The 17,385-nt window shown below is 52.4% G+C and overlaps 3 protein-coding genes across 5 annotated transcripts in view; all 3 read right to left on the reverse strand.

Annotated features, from left to right (window-relative positions):
• aars2 (alanyl-tRNA synthetase 2, mitochondrial (putative)) overlaps positions 1-11,183 on the reverse strand; it is a 41,539-nt gene extending 30,356 nt beyond the window's left edge. For all 3 annotated transcript variants that reach the window (XR_003928083.1, XM_030048637.1, XM_030048626.1), the window contains exons 1-15: positions 10,843-11,183; positions 9,761-9,949; positions 9,052-9,197; positions 8,625-8,816; positions 8,336-8,480; positions 6,949-7,094; positions 6,656-6,764; positions 6,070-6,108; positions 5,779-5,890; positions 3,256-3,386; positions 2,718-2,856; positions 2,438-2,607; positions 1,337-1,450; positions 860-1,000; positions 223-361 (exon numbers count right to left, since the gene is read on the reverse strand). Coding sequence is in view for 2 of the 3 variants with exons in the window: in XM_030048637.1 (XP_029904497.1) it covers positions 223-361; positions 860-1,000; positions 1,337-1,450; positions 2,438-2,607; positions 2,718-2,856; positions 3,256-3,386; positions 5,779-5,890; positions 6,070-6,108; positions 6,656-6,764; positions 6,949-7,094; positions 8,336-8,480; positions 8,625-8,816; positions 9,052-9,197; positions 9,761-9,949; positions 10,843-11,067 (2,137 nt within the window). In the remaining variant the exon portion in view is untranslated. The remainder of the gene's footprint in view (positions 1-222; positions 362-859; positions 1,001-1,336; positions 1,451-2,437; positions 2,608-2,717; positions 2,857-3,255; positions 3,387-5,778; positions 5,891-6,069; positions 6,109-6,655; positions 6,765-6,948; positions 7,095-8,335; positions 8,481-8,624; positions 8,817-9,051; positions 9,198-9,760; positions 9,950-10,842) is intronic.
• A 1,430-nt stretch (positions 11,184-12,613) lies between these two features.
• Positions 12,614-17,385, reverse strand: part of eif4a3 (eukaryotic translation initiation factor 4A3) — a 9,161-nt gene continuing 4,389 nt past the window's right edge. The window contains exons 7-12 of the mRNA XM_030048696.1: positions 17,273-17,385; positions 14,951-15,089; positions 14,588-14,703; positions 14,273-14,380; positions 13,155-13,282; positions 12,614-12,837 (exon numbers count right to left, since the gene is read on the reverse strand). The exon at positions 17,273-17,385 is cut by the window's right edge and continues 29 nt beyond it. Coding sequence (XP_029904556.1) covers positions 12,821-12,837; positions 13,155-13,282; positions 14,273-14,380; positions 14,588-14,703; positions 14,951-15,089; positions 17,273-17,385 — 621 coding nt within the window. The 3' untranslated portion in view covers positions 12,614-12,820. The remainder of the gene's footprint in view (positions 12,838-13,154; positions 13,283-14,272; positions 14,381-14,587; positions 14,704-14,950; positions 15,090-17,272) is intronic.
• The window catches only part of LOC115357249 (serum response factor-like), a 28,544-nt gene continuing 28,275 nt past the window's right edge, over positions 17,117-17,385 (reverse strand). Inside the window, exon 9 of the transcript XR_003928084.1 lies at positions 17,117-17,267. The gene's annotated coding sequence lies outside the window, so the exon portion shown is untranslated. The remainder of the gene's footprint in view (positions 17,268-17,385) is intronic.

The raw sequence follows: 17,385 nt of genomic DNA on the forward strand, positions 1-17,385 counted from the left end.
CAGAATTTGAGAATTTGATGTGAGCGGGCGATGTGCCGTCGGACAGAACGGCGCCACAAAGCGCAGAAACTGTTGTGAAGGAGGCACAACAGCACACATTTGTTTTGGTTTCACTTTCAGAGTTCTTTGACCAAGACAAGCCGTGGGATCCAGCCCCGACTTCCAACATGGCCGACCTACTTTCTGCCGTAGCACCGCCACCGTATCCCTGCCTCTGTTTACCCTCGTCGACGGTGCGCAGGCCCGGGACGGCCCGCGCTCGCTCCAGAGGAAGCTCCTCGGTGTAAACCCTCTGATTGGCTGAGATGATGCTCTGAACGCAGCTCTCTACCTGCTGCAGCTCAGCCCCGCCCACACTGCCCTGAAACACACACACACACACACTGAGTCCAGAGACACACACACACTAAGCCCTGAGACACACACACACACACACACACACACACACACACACACACACACACACACACATACATACATACACACACACACACGAAGGCAGCAGTGTGTGCTCTCTAACTGGTTAGCTGACTCAGCAACAACAAAAAAAAAACTGAGAAATCATCAAAAAAAAAAAAAAAATATCAGTGAAAAGAGAAAAAAATGTAAAAATGTAACAACTTTAAATATCTAAGTATAAATAAAGCTTTTGTGACATTTTCTCCTTTCCTTTAATTTTTAAATAATTCTCTTAATTCTCTTTTTTCACTCCCCTGTGTGTTTGTGAGGGAAATGAGGCGGCTTGCTCGGGGCTCAAAGGGTTAAATGCTGGTGTTTGAGCTGGGACGTCCCGTCCTGCCGCTCAGCTGTGGTACTTTATGTTTGTTTGGTTGGTTTTAACTGGGTGGCGGTGGCGTACCTTGACGCTGAAGTCGAAGCGGAGGCGGTCGGCGGCGACGTGCGAGCCCCTCTGCTGCACGGCGGGGCCCAGGACCCGCCGCAGGGCGAAGTTTAGGAGGTGCGTGGCCGTGTGCTTCACCATGCAGGCCAGACGCTGGGCCTGGGGGCGAAGGGCACCACAGGAGATTTGACTACATTTTGAACAGGTAAGGAACACAGACAAGACACTGGACGGGACATGAGACGGGACATCGTGTGATTCCCCATCAGCCGGGACCGTCCCAGCTGGAGGTGCTGGGGGTCGGGCTTTTATTCAGACAAAAGAAATAACTACACACACAAATAATGACATGGACATGGACAGATGACATCACTGACAGGGCTCCACCTGGGCACCGTCCTGCAGCTGAGACACCCCCCCCCTCCCGTCCTGCAGCTGAGACACACCCCCCTCCCATCCTGTAGCTGAGACACACCCCCCTCCTGTCCTGCTCACCTGGTCCAGGTGCAGCGTCACCTGATCTCCGGTCTGCAGGCGCTCTGCTGCCGTGACCTGATGAACCACGAACCCCCCCGCCTGCACCACCGCCTCCACCGGGAACACCACGTCCTGCACACACACACACACACACACACACACAGGGCTGAGTCTAAAGGGTCCGTGCGTTATGAACCTTCAGATTATATTTACGTCATCTACACACCAGCACGTAAACCTAAATAAACAATTCAATAAAAATGTAAGTTAAGCTGCTAAATGATGTAACGCAACATAACGTAACGTTATATAATATATAATGTTACATTCCAGAGCAGAACATGACATGACCTACTGTGATGTCACATTATGTTATGTAACGTGTTGTGGAGTCGTGTTGTGTTATGTAACGTAACCTAGTGTACTGTAACGTAATAAGACACAACGTAACCACATGTAAAGTAACGTAACATGATGACATGTCAGGTGATACAGCATAACGTAACGTAACGCAGCGTAAGATAGCATAGTGTAACATAACAGTATAGGATAATGTAGCGTAACATAGCATAATGTAGCATAAAGTAACTTAATGTGACGTAGCGTAGCTTAATGTAGCATAAGGTGATGTAGCATAACGCGTAACATCGTGCAACACAAAACAACATAGCACAACGTAACATAGCCTAACTCGTAGCGTAACTCGTAGCCTAACTCGTAGACTAACACGTAGCCTAACTCGTAGACTAACACGTAGCGTAACTCGTAGACTAACACGTAGCCTAACTCGTAGACTAACACGTAGCCTAACTCGTAGCCTAACTCGCAGCCTAACTCGTAACGTGACTCGTAGCCTAACTCGTAGCCTAACTCGTAGCTTAACCCCAGCCTAACTCGTAGCCTGACTCGTAGCCTAACTCGTAACGTGACTCGGTGCTGCTCTGTGAGCTGAGCAGCTTTATCGTCTCTGGCCTTGGGTCTTTCCTCGGTCTGCTCGGTGAAGACATTTTGAAAGGTTTCTGAGCTGCAGGAACACATTTCACACACACACCTCCACAGCGGTGTGTAAAACCAGTCAGTAAATCCATCAGTCAACAAACTGGTGAGCCTGGCCCTCACCTGCAGGTCGTCCCGGGTGAAGAAGCCCTGGTCATGTGACTGTCCGCCCTGCTCGGCGTAGAAACAGGTCCGGTCCAGCAGCACGCCGCAGCGCTGACCCTCACTGACCTCCGACACCAGAGCCTGCCCGCTGTACAGGGCCAGGACCGTCGCACGGCATGCTGGGAACACTGACACACACACACACACACACACACACACACACGTTTAGTGAACCTGTTTCCCCTGCCTTGTGTTGTGGCCTGGTTCTTTAATGGATCAGACTGGGACAGGAAGTCACCGTAGCGGCCGTCCTGCAGGCTGTAGGCGTATTTGTGCCGGTCGTCGGTGTGAGGGACGCCACGCCGCTGCAGCTCGGCCAGGCTGAGGACGTCCAGAGACACCTGAGACTGAGACGACGAGGACGGCTCAGAACCCCGCTGAGAGACAGACAGGCAGGAAGACAGGCAGAGAGACAGAGAGAGAGAGAGAGAGTGAGAGAGAGAGAGAGAGAGACAGACAGGCAGAGAGACAGAGACATTACAAGGACTCAGGTTGTGTTTTATTGTTATCAGAAATTGGATCATTTTCTCATCACTGTATTGAAACCCAATAAAACCTCCAACATAAAAACAATAAAATCACATCAAACTGGTCAAACAACAACAACAACAACAACAACGCTGACCCAGACCCTGACCCTGACACTGGTCTCATGGTCTCATGGTCTGATCTGGCTGTCAGCTGGACTGAAGGAGCCATGAACCTCAGCAACACACACCTCTGCTCCCATCACACACCACAGCCTGTGTGTGTGTGTGTGTGTGTGTGTATCTCACCTTCTGGTTGTCTTCACTGATGAGGCGTTCGAGTCCGTCCCGGTCCAGTCCGACCCCTCTGTCCTCCAGCATGAGCTCCAGCAGGTCCAGAGGGAAGCCCAGGTTCCTGTGCAGGGACCAGGCAACCGCCGCTGCACACACACACACACACACACACACGCACGCACACACACACACACACATCAGTCTCTCTGTCATGTTGTGATGTTTCGACTTACCATAACCATAACCGTAACCAGCCTAGGGGCATCGAGTGGCATCGAGCACCCAACCAAAGAGAGGCAGGAGGGCAGGAAGAGAGACAGACGACGGCTGTGTTGGAGATGCGCAGTGCTGTTCACAGCAAGCAGGTGGTCAGGTGGTTGGGTCGTCAGGTGGTCGGATAGTCAGGTGGTCAGGTGGTCGGGTCTTTAGGGGGTCAGGTGGTCGGGTCGTTGGGTGGTCAGGTGGTCGGGTCGTCAGGTGGTCAGGTTGTCAGGTCATCAGGTGGTCGGATAGTAAGGTGGTCAGGTGGTCGGGTCGTCATGTGGTCGGGTGGTTGGGTCGTCAGGTGGTCAGATCGTTGGTTCATCGAGTGGTCGGGTCGTTAGGTGGTCAGGTGGTTGGGTCGTCGGGTAATCAAGGGGTCAGGTGGTCGGGTCGTTAGGTTGTCAGGTGGTCGGGTTGTCAGTTCATCAGGTGGTCGGATAGTCAGGTGGTCAGGTGGTCGGGTCGTCAGGTGGTCGGGTGGTTGGGTCGTCAGGTGGTCAGGTCGTTGGTTCATCGAGTGGTCGGGTCGTTAGGTGGTCAGGTGGTTGGGTCGTCGGGTAATTAAGGGGTCAGGTGGTCGGGTCGTTAGGTTGTCAGGTGGTCGGGATGTCAGGTCATCAGGTGGTCGGGATGTCAGGTCATCAGGTGGTCGGATAGTCAGATGGTCGGGTCGTTAGGTGGTCAGGTTGTCAGGTCATCAGGTGGTTGGATAGTCAGGTGGTCAGGTGGTCGGGTGGTCAGGTGGTCAGGTCGTTGGTTCGTCGGGTGGTCGGGTCGTTGGGTGGTCAGGTGGTTGGGTCGTCAGGTGGTCAGGTGGTCGGGTCTTTAGGGGGTCAGGTGGTCGGGATGTCAGGTCATCAGGTGGTCGGATAGTCAGGTGGTCAGGTGGTCGGGTGGTTGGGTCGTCAGGTGGTCAGGTCGTTGGTTCATGGAGTGGTCGGGTCGTTAGGTGGTCAGGTGGTTGGGTCGTCGGGTAATTAAGGGGTCAGGTGGTCGGGTCGTTAGGTTGTCAGGTGGTCGGGTCGTTAGGTTGTCAGGTGGTCGGGTTGTCAGTTCATCAGGTGGTCGGATAGTCAGGTGGTCGGGTCGTCAGGTGGTCGGTGGTTGGGTCGTCAGGTGGTCAGGTCGTTGGTTCATCGAGTGGTCGGGTCGTTAGGTGGTCAGGTGGTTGGGCCGTCGGGTAATTAAGGGGTCAGGTGGTCAGGTCGTTAGGTTGTCAGGTGGTCGGGATGTCAGGTCATCAGGTGGTCGGATAGTCAGGTGGTCAGGTGGTCGCGTCGTCAGGTGGTCGGGTGGTCGGGTCGTCAGGTGGTCAGGTCGTTGGTTCATCGAGTGGTCGGGTCGTTGGGTAATTAAGGGGTCAGGTGGTCGGGTCGTTAGGTTGTCAGGTGGTCGGGTTGTCAGTTCATCAGGTGGTCGGATAGTCAGGTGGTCAGGTGGTTGGGTCGTCTGGTGGTCAGTTGGTCGGGTCGTTAGGGGGTCGGGTGGTCGGGTCGTCGGGTCGTTAGGTGGTCAGGTTGTCAGGTCATCAGGTGGTCGGATAGTCAGGTGGTCAGGTGGTCAGGTCGTTGGTTCGTCGGGTGGTCGGGTCGTTGGGTGGTCAGGTGGTCGGGTCGTCAGGTGGTCAGGTTGTCAGGTCATCAGGTGGTCGGATAGTCAGGTGGTCAGGTGGTTGGGTCGTTAGGTGGTCGGGTCGTTGGGTGGTCAGGTGGTCGGGTCGTCAGGTGGTCAGGTGGTTCGGTCGTTAGGTGGTCAGGTTGTCAGGTGGAGTACATTGTGTCTTTCACCTGTGCAGTGCGTGGATGTTGTGTACACGGCTGCATGAATATTAGATGGCAAAGTTTTTTTTGTGTATGCAGCAGGGGCTTACTGGTTATACTCAACCTCCCAAAATGCATTGCATCACTTGCATGTTGTTAGCTGTGGGAAAACATTAGCTAGCATGTTGTTAGCTACAGGAAAACATTAGCTAGCATGTTGTTAGCTGTGGGAAAACATTAGCTAGCATGTTGTTAGCTGTGGGAAAACATTAGCTAGCATGTTGTTAGCTGTGGTCTCAGGGAAACTGAACCAGGTCAGCTGGACTTAGTTATGTGTCTAGAAGACGGTTCGCCTCTTATCCAAGAGGCTTCATCAGTTCATGATGTTCATTAGACCAGACTGGCTGCTCAGACTGGTTGCTCAGACTAACCAGTCTGAGCTACCAGTCTGTCTGCTGGGTGTCACCGGGCCGGCGGTCCCGGGGTGGGGTGCAGAGGTGCCGGGGGTCCTGACCTGGGAAGGCCTGCTGCCGGTCCATCCTGTGCAGCGTGCGGTCCATGAGGCGGCTGCCCTGCTGCAGGCACGACAGGAACTGAGCCTCGTTCTCGTCGATGATCTCCATGACCTGCGGGAGAACCCAGAGAGCGCACACTGAAACCCGCCCGGCAACAGCGGCTCAGCCGTGTGCCATTTCTAATCAGACAGCGGTTAGCTCCGCTGCTGCGATCTGATTGGACGAGAGGTGTTTCAGGAGCTGACGCTGATGTTCAGTAAAACTGAAAGTGTAAACGCTGTGCGACTCACCCGCTCTGCCTCTCTGTGCAGCTCCGGATACGCATCGCCCTGCACACACAACCAATCAACCGATCAACTGATCAATCAACCGATCAGCTGATCAATCAATCAGACCCAGTCACTGTATCTTAGTGTATCTTACTGATGCTAAAGAAATGAACAAAACATCACTTATAATAACACTAATATCTGCTGTGGAGTGATGAGGGGAGGTGGTGGGCGGGGCCAGAGTGATGAGGGGAGGTGGTGGGTGGGGCCAGAGTGATGACAGGGGAAGGTGGGCGGGGCCAGAGTGATGAGGGAAGGTGGTGGGTGGGGCCAGAGTGATGAAAGGAGAGGTGGTGGGCGGGGCCAGAGTGATGACAGGGGAAGGTGGGCGGGGCCAGAGTGATGACAAGGGGGGTGGTGGGCGGGGCCAGAGTGATGAGGGGAGGTGGTGGGCGGGGTCAGAGTGATGACAGCGGGTGGTGGGCGGGGCCAGAGTGATGACAGGGGAGGTGGTGGGCGGGGCCAGAGTGATGAGGGGAAGTGGTGGGTGGGGTCAGAGTGATGACAGGGCTGGTGGGCGGGGCCACAGTGGTGATGGATGTGTTACCAGGATGTGAACGACGGTGGGAACCAGGCTGGCTAGCGCTCCCGGTGGAGCCTGCAGCACCTCGACACTGAAACGCACCGCACGGCGCAGAATCCTCCGCAACACCAGCCTGCACACACACACACACACACACACACACACAGAGAGAGAACAGGGCAGCAGTGAGAGTGAGAGCAGGACTTTTTAGAATCACAAAACTTCAAGGAAATGAACTGAAATTAAGCAACAAAAAATCCTGAAAATTAAAAGATAAATAGCTGTCCTCCTCGTCCTCCTCAGTGTCTCTGACTCACTCTGCTCCGGACATGCCGGGGTTAACGCCGTCAGCAATGCAGACCGCCAGCGTCCTGACGTGGTCAGCCACCACGCGGTACGCCATGTCCACCTTCCCCTGGTCCGCCGCGCCCGTCCTGCCCCGGTACCCCCCCACCCCGGCCCTCTGGGGGACGAGACAGGAAGTCACATGTTAGCAAAGCTCCAATCAGCTTTCTCCAGCCAAAGAGTCAGAGTCCTGTGACCGGGGGCATGGTGGAGGCATTTTATTGTTTCAGGACGTTTCAGGGTGTTATAGGGTGATATAGGGTGTTACAGGATGTTATCAGGGTGTTACAGGGTGTTTACAGGGTGTTACGGGGTGTTACAGGGTGTTTACGGGGTGTTTACAGGGTGTTACGGGGTGTTTACGGGGTGTTATCAGGGTGTTATGGGGTGTTTACGGTGTATTTACGGGGTGTTTACAGGGGGTTACAGGGTATTAGACGGTGTTTACGGGGTGTTTCAGGGTGTTATCAGGGTGTTATCAGGGTGTTACGGGGTGTTAACAGGGTATTTACGGGGTGTTTACAGGGTGTTTACGGGGTGTTTACAGGGTGTTACAGGGTGTTACAAGGTGTTACGGGGTATTTACAGGGTGTTTACAGGGTGTTACAGAGAGTTAGACGGTGTTTACGGGGTGTTACGGGTTGTTTACAGGGTGTTAGACGGTGTTTACGGGGTATTTACAGGGTGTTACAAGGTGTTACGGGGTATTTACAGGGTGTTTACAGTGTGTTACAGAGAGTTAGACGGTGTTTACGGGGTGTTTACAGGGTGTTACGGGTTGTTTACAGGGTGTTAGACGGTGTTTACGGGGTGTTACGGGTTGTTTACAGGGTGTTAGACGGTGTTTACGGGGTATTTACAGGGTGTTACAAGGTGTTACGGGGTATTTACAGGGTGTTTACAGTGTGTTACAGAGAGTTAGACGGTGTTTACGGGGTGTTTACAGGGTGTTACGGGTTGTTTACAGGGTGTTAGACGGTGTTTACGGGGTATTTACAGGGTGTTAGACGGTGTTTATGGGGTGTTAGATGGTGTTTACAGGGTGTTACGGGGTGTTACAGGGTGTTAGGTGGTGTTTACGGGGTGTTTCAGGGTGTTACAGGGTGTTTACAGGGTGTTACAGGGTGTTAGACGGTGTTTTTACGGGGTGTTACAGGGTGTTACCAGGTGTTACGGGTTGTTTACAGGGTGTTAGACGGTGTTTACGGGGTGTTACAGGGTGTTACAGGATGTTACCGGGTGTTATGGGTTGTTTACAGGGTGTTACGGGGTGTTACGGGGTGTTACCGGGTGTTACCGGGTGTTTGGGGGTGTTACGGGGTGTTTCAGAGTGTTTCGGGATGTTTGGGGCGTGTGTACCTGCTGGATGGCGTCCATCAGCGGGCTGAACAGATCTGTGTCGTAGTTGGAGCGTTTCCCCTGCAGGACGCTCACCAGCCGCTCCAGGCCCATCCCGGTGTCCACACTGTGCTGGGGCAGGGGGCGCAAGCTGCGGTCCGCCTCCCTGCAGGACACACACACACACACACACACACACACACACACACACACACACACACAGAGTACTAAAGGTGAACTACTTCAAATTTGAAAGGGTTGATATGAGTGGGTCGTGTGTGTGTGTGTGTGTGTGTGTGTGTGTGTGAACCTGTTGTACTGCATGAACACCAGGTTCCAGATCTCCACCACGTCGGGACAGTCTGCGTTGACGAGCGCGGCGGCGTCCCGCGCCCCCTGGTGGTCGTAGTGGATCTCGGTGCAGGGGCCGCAGGGGCCCGAGTCGCCCATCTCCCAGAAGTTTTCCTTCAGGCCGAACGGCAGCAGGCGCTCTGCAGGAACCCTGACACACACACACACACACACACACACACACACACACACACACACACACTGAGGCCCGATGCGTTCACAGAGCCTGGGAAAACTGAGCTCCTGTCACTTTTTCCTTTCGCGTTCTGTTCTTGTGTTCCGAAGCAACACAGCACCACCTCACCCACTCTCCACCCTCCACTCGCCTCGCCCCGCCCCGCCTCGCCCCGCCTCGCCCCGCCCCGCCTCGCCCCGCCCCGACTCACCCGAGGCTGAGCCAGATCTGCCTCGTCTCCTCGTCCGCCGGCAGAGCCGCCGCCGCCTCCCCGCCAAAGTACGACACATACAGCCTGTCAGGAGGTATCCCATAATGCTCTGTGAGCAGAGTCCACGCCATCGAACACGCCTCCTCCTGAGCAGACACACACACACACACACACACACACACACACACAAACACAGTTAACCCTTTGAAACCTGAGCCGATTCATTTGATGTCTTTCAGAAACACGGAGGAAGGCAGCAAGCAGCTGAAATTAGTCAAAATCAAATATTTTTTTAATATTTTAAATGTATAATTATAACAATTATGAATCTTGTTTTCTGGATATTTTCCCAAAGTGTTTTTTTTTTTTTTTTTTAATAATTTTCTGATAATAATAATAATAATCTCTTTTTTGTGTGCAAAGTTCTGATCATTTTCTCACTTTTTTTTTTTTTTTTTAAAATCTAATTTTCAGGTCATTTTCTTGTTAAGCTGCTCGTTGTTTTTCTCCAGAGTTTTGAAAGAAGTCAGGCCAGCTGGGATCAGGTGTGTGTGTGTGAGTGTGTGTGTTGGATCAGGTGTGTGTGTGTGTGTGTGTGTGTGTGTGTGTTGGATCAGGGGTGTGTGTGTGTGTGTGTGTGTGTGTGTGTGTGTGTGTGTGTGTTGGATCAGGTGTGTGTGTGTGTGTGTGTGTGTGTGTGTGGGCTGACCTTGAAGTAGTCTCCAAAGGACCAGCTGCCCAGCATCTCGAAGAAGGTGTGGTGGTAGACGTCCCGGCCCACGTCCTCCAGGTCGTTGTGTTTGCCGCCGGCTCGCACGCACTTCTGACTGTTGGCGACGCGGCGGTACGACGCCATCTCACTGCGGGGGTCCGCCGTGCCCAGGAGGAGGGGCTTGAACTGCGACAGGAAGTGCAGCAGCGTTTAAACCCAACCGACCACACAGCACCGAGTCTGAGCAGAGAGGTCAAAGGTCACAGGGAAGTGACCTGGAAACCTGCAGCTCTCTGTCAGATCATTCAGAAGACAGAACTCCAATAATTATAAAGAGATTTTCACGGTCATTATCTCCCTAGTTTTTGTTGTTGTTGCTGTTTTATAACTTTCTAATAATTATCATCTTTCCATTTCCAGGTCATTATCTTGCAACTTTTTACTAATTCCATGCAGATTTTCCTGTCATTTCTTGGTCAGTTGCTCACTGTCTTTCTGAAAAGTTTCTGAAAGAAATGAATTTTTCAGAAATATGACATCAATCCAGGCTCCACGGAATAATGATAATAATTATAATAATAAAAAAAAAGAAATTAGAAAGCGCCAAAGACGGAGCACCTTTGCTGAGCTGTGATTGGCCAGGGGCGCAAATCCGACTCCGCCTCTGGGGGGTCAAGTCCTCATTTGTCAAGAGAGGGGGGGTCACCGATATTAACCAATGTACAATGTAGAATACACACGCTGGAATAGTCGCACGCTATAGACTACACCAGGGCTGCTCAACCCGCGGCCCGGGGGCCACATGCGGCCCGTGCGTCATTTTTATGTCACTGTCATATAATAAAAGTGTTATTATTCTGTCTAATTATTGAGTTTCAGTCTGTGGACAGTTCATTTCTATCACTGACCACAACAGGACACTTTGAGGGCGACCTGATGCTCAGTTTTATCCGGTTACCCCTCAGCAGCGGAGCCGCTCGGAGCCCAACAGGAAGTCCTGCGCCCTGCGTCCTGCGTCCCGCCTCCCGCAGGTGTGTCCGCCCCGCAGGTAAACCGAGTCCTCACACCGAGTGTCTCACCTGGTTCATGCCGGCGTTGACAAACAGCAGGCTCGGGTCCCCCCGGGGCCGCACCGGGCTGGACGGCACGACCCGGTGTCCGTGTCTCTGCTCGAAGAAGTCCAGGAAAGTCCTGCGGACCCTGGCGGAGGAGGAGCCCGGGGCTCCGCCGCTGAGTGCCCGGGCAGAGGGAGCCCGCAGGCGGCAGGCAGGCCGCGGCACGGCCCGCTGGAGCAGCCGCAGCATGTCGGAGCTCCGCAGCTTCACACACCGAACACACACACCTCCGGACGGTGTGACATCTCTCCCCAGGCTGCCGTCACCTCCACCATGGTTTCATAATCTTCTTCTGCGGTGCTGCTACTTCCGGGTGTAGGCTCTCTGCCGCCGCCGGTGGTCAGGAGGTGCAGCGGCAGGTTGGAGAAGCTCCTGCAGCCCCTCGACGCAAATAAACCCTGAATAACGAAGAGCTGATTTTACGTGTTTTTATCGTCTTTGGACCATCAGTGTCTTTTCATGTCTTTAAACTCCAGATAGTTTCTTAAAACTTGATGACTTTATGACTTGATTTCATTTTTTTTTTAATCTTATTTTTGATGCGCCCCACAAATAAAGATGACCATTATCAGTAGTAACACCTCCGCCAGGTGTCGCTGGAGGATACAGTTTACACCCCAGTGTGTGTGTGTGTGTGTGTGTGTGTGTGTGTCTGCTGTGACTCAAAACCAGAGCTGTTTTGCTGACTCTGCTCTCTCTCTCAATTCACTGTCTAGCTCGCTCGACCACCTCTGCCTCCTCTGTCCTTGTATATTAACGTGTCTCTCATTCCACTACATGTTTACACAATAAAAGCCCCAGACATACGCAGGGTTAGGGTTACAAAGGGAAGTCATACTGGCTAAGAGCCTGTCACAATAAGAGTCTGCAGGGCAAGGTGACTGCAGTAGAAGTAGAAGTACTGCTCCTCTGCTGGTATGTGACTGCAGTAGAAGTAGAAGTACTGTTCCTCTGCTGGTATGTGACTGCAGTAGAAGTAGAAGTACTGTTCCTCTGCTGGTATGTGACTGCAGTAGAAGTAGAAGTACTGTTCCTCTGCTGGTATGTGACTGCAGTAGAAGTAGAAGTACTGTTCCTCTGCTGGTATGTGACTGCAGTAGAAGTAGAAGTACTGTTCCTCTGCTGGTATGTGACTGCAGTAGAAGTAGAAGTACTGTTCCTCTGCTGGTATGTGACTGCAGTAGAAGTAGAAGTAGTGCAGTAAAAATGTCCTGCAGTAAAAGTCCAAAGTGTCTCATGTCAAATGTCCTGGCAGTAAAAGTGACTGAGCTCCTTTTTCCAAACAGTAACTGTGTTAGCTGGGATCTTTTCCAGAGAACACGCTGCACACTGCATGCTTTTAAAGGGACATTACACTCAACTGACACGTAACGTTATGGTGGAGTCTATGTGGTTCTCATCGTCCACACTTATTCATTTTTTTTTTTTTTTTTGCCAGTTGAGTCTAAATGGTCCTCGCTGCAGTTTTCCATGGTACAGCTTTTATTGTGAAATTTGGAAAATGACAAACAGTAGAAGCAGGTTCCTCTTCTCATCTTTGCTAACTGGGCTTTTAATGTGAAAGGCTCCACAGTCTGTTCTCTGTGATGGATCTGATTCAAACGGCAGTGAAGACAAAACTGAAGGAAAAGTCAAAGTACTGACTTTAAAAAAAAATACTTTAAAAAGTAAAAGTACACAGAGAAGCTGCTGAGTGGCAGTGACGTAACAGATGAAAAAAAGAAAGAGACGGAGGTGAGGAACCAAAACATTTTTTATTTACAAAAAAGCAGAAGCAACAGTCACCACAAACTGGGACAGATTCAGGCCTAAAACTATAAAAAAAAAGAAGAATAAAAAACCACAAATGAAACAGAAGTTCAGTAATTAACAGGAAATAAAAGGAAAAGGAGGCCGAGGCAGCAGCTCCGCCCCGTCCCGTCCCGTCCCGTCCCGTCCCGCCTCAGATCAGATCAGCCACTGCAGAGAGAAGAGAACAGGAGTTAGAGCGAGGCGGCGCACAGCAGCGAGCAGCCGGGACGCCCACGGGACGCCCACAGGACGCCGCCGGGACGCCGCCGGGACGCCCACAGGACGCCGCCGGGACGCCGCCGGGACGCCCACAGGACGCCCACGGGACGCCCACAGGACGCCCACGGGACGCCCACGGGACGCCGCCGGGACGCCCACGGGACGCCCACAGGACGCCCACAGGATGCCGCCGGGACGCCCACGGGACGCCCACAGGACGCCGCCGGGACGCCGCCGGGACGCCGCCGGGATGCCGAGCTTCCTACCGTTCATGGGCATCTCGTCGATCTGGGTGGAGTAGTACTGCTCGATGTCTCGCAGGATCCTGATGTCATCGTTCTTCACAAAGTTGATGGCCACGCCCTTACGCCCGTAACGACCAGACCGACCAATCCTGGGACAGGAAGGGGGAGGAGTCAGGATTAACACGTTCAAACTGGAAAAGCAAAAAGGAGCCGATTCTGTTTCGGTTCACCAACCAAAACTAAACGGCTCAGGGACCCAGAAAGACCACCTCAAGGGGGAGCCGTGAGGACACCAAGAGAGGGCCCGAGTTACCCTAATCCTAATCCTAAACCTAATCCTAATCCTAATCCTGGCTGAACAGGAGGGCAGAGAGGAGCGGCAGTCAGAGACTTTCAGGACTTTTCCAGAAAGTTCCAGCCAAAATCACCTCAAGAACAAAGACATGAAACTGCATTTTCAGAAACATCCATCATCTATGTGGGCAAACCCCAGGGGCCCCTCAGAGACCTCCAGGGGCCCCTCACAGACATCCAGGGGCCCCTCAGAGACATCCAGGGGCCCCTCAGAGACACCCCTCAGAGACCCCCAGGGGCCCCTCAGAGACCACCAGGGGCCCACAGACGCCTCCAGGGGCCCTCAGAGAAGTCCAGGGGCCCCTCACAGACATCCAGGGGCCCTCAGAGACCTCCAGGGGCCCCTCAGACACCTCCAGGGGCCCCTCAGACACCTTTAGGGGCCCCTCAGAGACCCCCAGGGGCCCCTCAGAGACCTCCAGGGGCCCCTCAGAGACCCCCAGGGGCCCCTCAGAGACCTCCAGGGGCCCCTCAGACACCTTTAGGGGCCCCTCAGAGACCCCCAGGGGCCCCTCAGAGACCTCCAGGGGCCCCTCAGAGACCTCCAGGGGCCCCTCAGAGACCTCCAGGGGCCCCTCAGAGACCTTTAGAGGCCCCTCAGAGAAGTCCAGAGGCCCTCAGTGTTATTTTGCTAAACTGATACAACATCATTCATGTGAAGGAGGAAAATGCTTCCTGCTGTTCAGGTGGGGCTCAGTTTACCTGCAGCCGACCTGAACACACCTGAACACCTGAACACACAGCAGGACAGATGGGAGTGTGTGTGTGTGTGTGAGCGTGTGTACCTGTGGATGTACAGCTCTCTGTTGTTGGGCAGGTCGTAGTTGATGATGAGGGAGACCTGAGGGACGTCCAGACCTCTGGCCCACACGTCTGTGGAGATCAGCACACGGCTGCACACACACACACACACACACACACACACACACACACACACACACACACACACACAGTAAGACACTGGGTCCTGTGTATTCACAGCTCAGAGTGAACAGGACGTTATGATTCAGCTTCTTGATAAGAACACGATCAGTAACGTCAGCATGTCAGCTGTCAATCAACAGCCAATCAGCAGGCAGAGGGGCGGTCATGTGACTCACCTGGCCCCGGACCTGAACTCCTTCATGATGGACTCTCTCTCCTTCTGCGGCATGTCGCCGTGCATCGACGACACCGTGAAGTTCGCCTCACGCATCTTCTCTGTGAGCCAGTCCACCTGCACACACACACACACGCACACACACACACACACACACACACACACACGCACACGCACACACACACACACACACACACACACACACACACACACACACAGGTTGTTTGTGTGTCTTGATCTACTAAATCATTTCAAGTGGGTCTGAACCAATCTGCAGCCTGGAGACGTGTGTGTGTGTGTGTGTGTGTGTGTGTGTGTGTGTGTGTGTGTGTGTGTGTGTGCGTGTGTGTGTGTGCGGTCCCACCTTCCTCTTGGTGTTGCAGAAGATGACGGCCTGTGTGATGGTCAGCGTGTCGTACAGGTCGCACAGCGTGTCGAACTTCCACTCCTCTCTCTCCACCGCCACGAAGAACTGCTTGATGCCCTCCAGGGTCAGCTCGTCACTGCGGGCGCACGAGCATGACATCATCAGCCCGCGCCAACACATCACCCCCATCACGTGTGTGTCTGTGTGTGTGTTTTTATGGTTTTTGGTTTGTTGTCAGACCTGCTGCAGTTTTTTTTCCAGGCCAGTTCATATTCCCCACGATGCACTGCTCCACGCTGTAAGAGCGGCCCCTTTCTGCCGTGTCATCGCTTCCCAAAGGTTTCAAGTAAAAAAGTTAAATGCTGTATTAGCCCTTCTGTTCTCTAACACAGCATTTAAGTTTAAACTTTAACCTACACTCTTTAAATAGTCAACACCCACAGCAGTGTACAGGAGGAAGGTGATGCTGAGCAGTTTAATTATCGTAAGTTTACTTTTAATTTAAATGTTTTGATCTATTCAACAAAACTGATACTTTCTTCAGGGCTCGACTCAGTTTGGAATGTAGTCACACGAATAATTAACCATCTCATCTGTCATCATCTCATCTGCATTTGTTTTTCACAGTTTGATCTATTTTTGAATCGTCGAGTCTTCCTTCACTATCAACACGTCCATGTTGGCATGTGGACATTTACTGGAATCTTCTTCATGTTAAAGATAAATGACCGATCACAAAGTTGGTGACAGCAGCTGTAAAACACGGAGATTAACATTCAGCTTTCATCACATGACCATTAATCTGCTGTCCCTATTCAAATAAAGTATAAAGTAAACCTGAACCTCAACAGGGAACAGACACTCGTTGTGTCTCAAATCGCACGTCTGCACTTCCTCTTAGTATTTTGAGTGCATAAGTGTGTTCACACTGAAAATACTAACAAAATGCAGTGCACTGCAAATACCCGGGTGTCCACTCAAAACAGAGTGTGGAGCGATGGACACTTCTCACCCTCACGGCACCGCTGACCGCAAGGAGCTAGCTAAAAAAGCTGAGATGACTTTTCGTTTTCCGACTGTTAATATGTCACTTTATTAGGTTTTATTTTTTTTTCAGGCGAGAAAGTAAACATGTAGATTCCAAATATGTGGTCAGTTTGTCCAAATAACGTCTGTTTTGAAAATTGCTTCGACGTTTTCGGATAACTCTCAAGCTAGCGATTGTGCAAAGTGCAGCCACTTCCGGTTGTTTACAAAAATAAAACTCTAGTACCTTAGAAGCAGTGGTGATGCTTTTATTTTGAAGATAGGATGTGTACACGTCTACTTCTGGAGAACTTTACCACCGAAAACAAAAGCCGGCCGCGGCTCCGGTCGACATCAGGCGGGCCGGCCGCCGCTCCGGCTGGTACCACGCCCACCCGGTCGGGTCTGCCGGATCTGACAGGTGGTCGGCTCGCCTGATGCCGACTGTGGCGACCGTCATTTCCGGTAAGGGCACAACGGGAAGTGCGCCAATTGAGACACCCTTCACTGTGGAAATTCGCGCTCTGTGCCGGTCAGTGTACTGTCAGCTAAGTGTACTTACAGACAGTGCACTAACGGAAGTGCGTGATTTGAGACACCAACTTACCAAAGAAGCTGCTCTCAGATGACGTCATCCATCAGCTACCCATTTTTAATTGGTGAAAAATCCACGTTACATCTGTTAACTCCACTCATGCAGCTCCTCCCTCCAGGCTGACAAGTTACAACAGATCCCTCCCTGTTTCTGATTGGCTAACACCAAGGCTCTGGCTTTACTGGTTTACAGCAGCGTCACTTTAATGCCTCACATGATTTCACTGGATAGTCAAAACTGAACCACCACAAAATGTACATGCAACTTTTTGTCTTTCTTTTTGTTCCCCCTCTTTTTCCAACTGACAGAAACCCGTCTAGAGACGGAGAACTCTAATCCCTGCCTGCTGTCCCTTCATAATAATAAACTACTACATGTTTCACTGTTGCTATGACAACAAGATGCTATCATTTTTTTTTTCTCATAGGTTTCAGCAGCCCTGATGCATGGCGGTGTGTGTGTGTGTGTGTGTGTGTGTGTGTGAGCTGACCGTTTGACCAGGATGCGGATGGGGTCGGTCCTGTGTGTGTGTGTGTGTGTGTGAGCTGACCGTTTGACCAGGATGCGGATGGGGTCGGTCCTGTGTGTGTGTGTGTGTGTGTGTGTGTGTGTGTGTGTGAGCTGACCGTTTGACCAGGATGCGGATGGGGTCCTGTGTGTGTGTGTGTGTGTGTGTGTGTGTGTGTGTGTGAGCTGACCGTTTGACCAGGATGCGGATGGGGTCGGTCATGAACTTGTTGGTCATCTCCAGGATCTCGTGTGGCAGCGTGGCGCTGATCAGACACACCTGTGTGGCCGGGGGCAGGTAACG

This window comes from Myripristis murdjan, chromosome 1 (genome assembly GCF_902150065.1).
Source record: "Myripristis murdjan chromosome 1, fMyrMur1.1, whole genome shotgun sequence".
NCBI classification, from domain to species: Eukaryota; Metazoa; Chordata; class Actinopteri; order Holocentriformes; family Holocentridae; genus Myripristis; species Myripristis murdjan.